At 32.7% G+C, this 5,583-nt stretch overlaps 1 protein-coding gene across 1 annotated transcript; it reads left to right on the top strand.

Moving 5' to 3' along the window:
- The first annotated feature begins 44 nt into the window (after positions 1-44).
- Positions 45-5,219, top strand: LOC111369681 (importin subunit alpha-1-like). The gene is made up of 3 exons (XM_022991286.1): positions 45-732; positions 4,537-4,658; positions 4,740-5,219. Exons 1-3 carry the CDS (start codon positions 643-645, stop codon positions 5,008-5,010), a joined length of 483 nt encoding a protein of 160 aa, XP_022847054.1. The 5' UTR covers positions 45-642; the 3' UTR covers positions 5,011-5,219.
- Positions 5,220-5,583: the final 364 nt, after the last annotated feature.

Raw genomic sequence — 5,583 nt, forward strand, 5'->3', positions numbered from 1 at the left:
CCTTTCCAATTGTAGTCCATCAAATATCTACTATATTTCACAACCAACTCTTGTTTGCTTGTTTCATATAAAGGATGTATATGGTAGGCCATTTTGTCTTTTAGCAGTTCCGATGGTCTACATACTTAACAGTCATTGTGTATTATATTTATCTTAGGTGGAGAGGGGTGTCCTTGTTAATGAAGCCAAAAATGCATTGCTTGATCATTCATGGTTCAGATATATTCATTTTGCAAATATAGTCTTGTTGCTTCTATTGCTAAATAATCATTAGAAGAATTGGCTTCAGTCTTCATTGTTTTTATCATATTCATGATCCATATATGTTCAGTTTTGGTACAATGCTTATAATACGTTTGAAGCGCATACCATCTCCAGGAGTCCAAAAATTGTACAAAATTCAAAAGTTACTATTTGAAACTCATTAGTTGAATTTGCAAATGCCAAGGTGTGGCTTCAAGTATCATCCTGAGAAATTAACCCTTATAATCTTTGACCAATTTTTAAGAGGTCTAATAAGAAGTTCAGTGCTAACCCTGTACTTAAATACGTCAAGCAGTGTTTACCTTTTTTACAAACTTGCTTCTGTTGAATGATTTCCAGGTCATCATTGATGATGGGGCTCTTTGTTGCCTGTGTGAAATGTTGACACGAAATTCCGATATCATTGCCACGGAGTCCACTTGTTATATCATTTCAAATATCATTGGACGGAGTAACGATCATATTCAGGTATGCAAATTACGATGGAATAGTTTTTGCCTTTGTAGCATTACTCTATGCATTCATAGTTAATGCTTTGAGATAAGTAAATATCAATTGGAGAAGGGGGAGGAACAATGTTACAGCAAAGAAGTTTTTAGTTTCCACCAGTCAATTATTGTTTTGAACATCAAGATTGATGATTTTTCTCTTGCCGTCCTTCAAAAAATTTTCTTGTATTAGTAACTCTGTTTTGATGAATTTGACATTTGTTCTGTTCTTGTTTGTAATTTAAAATCTTCCATTAAATCTGTTTATCTTACAAAATTAAGATGCCGAGGAGCTGCCATCTTAATACTGTTGGAATTTAGGGATATATAAAAAGATTAAAATGTGTGAATTGGAAAAAGTCTTCAATAAGTGCATCAGTTGGGTGTTACTCTTTAAGTGCATAACAAAGAGTCATGACCTTTGATAAAGATGCAATCTAGACCATTAATTTTAAAAGAAGCATTGCATCTTAGGAGACAAAGATATATTTGATCCTATTAGCACCAGTGTAGGGAGCAAAATCCATTTTAAGGAGATTTGCATTCGCATGTCTCGCTTTATTTCATTTCCTTCTAGTTTTTGCATTTTTTTTAAATGTCAGTGAGATGTCATTTTACTTATTTTTCATGCACATTTTTTATTTAAATCGTGCATGTGAATATAATTAAGCACCAATTTATCGAATAATCTTAAGATGGATTTTCATGTTAATTTATATACTGATAGTCAAAATCAGTTTACGTGGATGCACAGATTTAGTTTATGTTTGTTTTTTGACTTTGTTATTCGTGCATTATTCTTTCATATGACTCGATTACTTTATTATGCATTGTTCATCCATAATACTAGTTTACTTGAACGTTGTATCGCATGACGAGAACATATTCTTAATTCTGGAATTGATATTGTACATATGTTCTGTATATTGAAAGCATGTCAAAGAACTTTTTCTTTAATTTTTCTTTGATTTCTTGGTAAACTAAAAAGATATTGAAGCATTTGGATTCTAATTTTCTACTTGTTCTATTTAAAAAGATGCATGCATTAGTAGTGAAATTTATTTACGCTTCTCTAATTACAGAATTTGAGTCGTGGCAAGGGGTTGTAGGGGGAATAAAGCAATGCCTGTTATATGTATTCTAACTGCCCTCATTGAAATTTGGTGGCTAACCATCATGTATCTTCTTTTAAGAAGTGCAATTTCTTGAATTTCATTTATCAACCTCGAAGATAATTAAAATGACAGTATCCACTAGGAACTGACTGGTGAAACGTCACTAGGCTGAAGGGTATAGGGAAAAGTGAATGTGGGTGATTTGGCTTATGTGGCATAATTTTAAAGGAGTTGTGCACACTATATGATTAATTTCATATGTATCCTAAAGTTGTGGAATAGCATTTCTCCGTATTATTGTGTGTTTCGCACATTTTTTTGACTCATCCAACGTGGTGTAACTCATGTCTCAATTTTGGTCTATATGACGAATGTGATCATATCTGTATGCCCAATTAAACTTGGGTGAGGCTGCAATTTTATTTATTATTATTTTTTTAAAGATGACTTTTCACTTTTATTTTGTGAGTTGAAATTCTTAAATATGATAATGAATGGGCTTTTATATGACATTGACATTCCTAGTCATTTTATATGTTGACTAGAAGTAGAATAAAATTGTTTATGAGGTAGATAAACATAATTATTGATATGATCGAACTTTATATGCATACTTAGACGAATATTATATTACTAAGTTGAGTCTTATCTAGAATTGTGGGGGTACTATTGTTATTTGTAAGATACTATCAATTAAAGTTCAGATGTACCCCCGAACTTTAGGGTAGTATTGCTTCATTCAAATTAGAATTTGGAATATTTGAAATGATAAATCGCGCGGTAGTGAATACCTTGTTAAAATTAAGATGTGCACAATGTTGAAAATTGGATATCCAATGCAAGAATTCAAAATCTACTAATAATTTTGTTTTACTATTGAAAGTGGAGTTGTTCGTGAAAATCCTCAATACAATGTGAAAATTGAAAGAAAATAGAGCTTTCAATAAAATTAGAAGGAAGCACGATGACTTTAAAGATTTTAGAAGAATTTTCTAATTTGTGACAAATTGTGCTTGCTATATCATTTGTTTGAGATAGCTAGCTACCAATATGTTGGCACAGAATGTCATGTATAATGGCAAGTTTTGATATATAAATTGTAGGCATAATATTATTTGGCAGTTACTCTCGAATGGAATAATACCAACTGTTTTATTGGAAAATAAACTCTTGAATCCGTTTATAAAGAGGTTATCTAGAGAGTGAATAATTTGCACATCGAGGAAAATGGGTATAAAGGCTACATTAATGTTCAGTTTAATGGAAACCTAACTTGGCGACCGGAGATCCCACGGACTAGGTTCAATAGGAAAACTAGCTATGATTGAATTGATGAAAAGCATTTCGAAGTTTTAACTCCTTCCCATTTCTATGATGCAAATAAGTGTTGCCTACCAAATATTGGTTAGGATAATTCATGTTTTTAATGATGACTGTATCTTGTAAACAGTACAAATGAAGTATTGTAATGTACTCTTTATAGAATATCACCTATGTGAGTGTGAGCTTGGCCAGTTCTATGAGAATTTTACTTGTGCAAATTCTCTAACACAGTTGTAGATCCAAGAAGGTTCAGGGCAAAAATAATGAACACAATAGATAATCAAAGTTTGATATGAGATATAATGTGTTCGATCTATTGTTTAGACTTACAATAATGGTCAAACGTTGCATTTGTTTATTAGTCAAGTGAGTTCGATAGATTTCTACTAGGGTAGAATCAAAGCAAAAGTTACCGATCCTAATGTATTATATTTCAGTTATACTTTTCGTCTTTCTTGTTCTGAGTTGATTTCTTCCATTCATGTGAGAGACTGATTGGAATTTAAAGGTATATAAAAAGATTAAAATGTGGGAATTTAAAAAAAAATCTCCAATAGGTGCATCGTTTGGGTGCGACTCTTCAAGTGCCACATATGCATAACAAGGAGTAATGACCTTTGCCAAAGATAAGACCTAGACCACCAATCTTGAAATGGTGAGATTTAATGGTTAAATAATTTGTGCCAAAAGATGCGACCATTCGAAGAAATACATGAAATCTATAAATTGGATCCTCTTAATTTCGTTTTCTTCAATCCTAATCAATTTCAAATAATTAAAGTGTTGGTTCGTTCGATAATTAATATTATGCTATATTAATTTTTATTACTGTGGGTGTACGTTCACCTCGATTAATTCCACGGGACTCTGAAATTTACAGCTGGGTACTCACCTTAATGGCCTAAGGGACTCGATTTGATGGCCATTGGGAAATAAACCCAAGACCTGACCACTGAACTATCCCTCAATGTTAATATTAATAAGGCGAGAGAGGCTCAAACTCTCGACCTCAAGATCACTCTTTTGCACTATGCTACGATAATTTTGGAAGAACTATTGTATATTGAGAGATAGATGTCCATTTGATCCTATTCGTACCAGTGTAGGGGGACGAAATCCATTTTAATGAGATTTGCACAGGCATGCCTCACTTCATTTATCTTCTTATAATTTCTGCATTTTCCTAAATGTTAGTAAATTGTCATTTTAATTATTTTTCATGCACCTATCTTTATTTTGGTAAGGCAAAATATTATTCGATAATTTGCATGTCAATAGCAAACAAAATCATGCATGTATTATAGTGAATGGAATATAATGCACCAATTTATCCAACAAATACACAGGCTGTCATTGAGGCTGGTATTATTTCTCCTCTTCTCCAATTGCTTCAAGATGCTGATCTTTTTAAAGCTGCTAGTGAGGTTATATATAACATGATGACTAAGGGAACTAATGAGCAAATCAAGTAAATTCTTCATAGCTTTGTCATATTCTTGTAGCTTATTGTACATTTAGGTTGAGTATTAATGCTTCATCTTTGTGGCAGGTTCCTGGTACATGAGGGTTGTATAGAGCCAATGTGCGACCTTCTAGTTAATCCCAATGAAGCGCATGTCATAAAAACCTGCTTGGAAGGCCTTGAGAACATTTTGAAGGTTGGAGAAGCTGAGAAGAACCAAGGTAACGTTGAAGATGTGAATGTCTTTGCTCAGATGATTGTTGATGCTGGGGGTCTACAGAAGATTAAGAACCTTCAGACACATGACAACAGTAAAATACGTGAAAAGGCCAAGAAGATACTTGAAACATATTGGTAGGGAAAGGATGATGAGTGATGTAGGACATATTGGAAAAAAATGTACTAGTAGAGGGAAAATATCATAATTTCAAATTGGGTTCATAAGACCATTCCGAAAAGAGAACGATGAGAGGAAGAATACTCATCGTTATGCTGTGATGTACGATGAATTTTGGCCATTCGAGTTCGTTTAGAACTCAAAAATGAATTTTTAAAGTTTTGGCGCTATTTTTGTCATCTCATTTATTTTTTTTTGTTTATTATTATTATTATTATTTTCAATTTTAGTTTGTCTAAACTTTGTTTTCTACAATTTTAGTTGTTTTTTCCATGTAAACCCTTATAAATAAGGGTTAGTTAGTTTGTTTTTCATTATCAAAAATTTGGTGGATTCCAAATTTCATATTCTTAAGGACTTCGCTTGAATTCCTTTTTTGCGCTGCGTCAAAGAGTAGCTGTCTTCTAGTCATGCTTCACAATCAAGGTGTATTTGTTGCAGAGTAATTGTTCTTTTCTTTCATTTTCTGCCATAAATTTGAAGGCATGTTTGGTACACGCTAATGGATTGGAGCACACAACTCAATGGATAAGA

Source organism: Olea europaea, chromosome 20 (assembly GCF_002742605.1).
Source record: "Olea europaea var. sylvestris chromosome 20, O_europaea_v1, whole genome shotgun sequence".
Lineage (NCBI taxonomy): Eukaryota > Viridiplantae > Streptophyta > Magnoliopsida > Lamiales > Oleaceae > Olea > Olea europaea.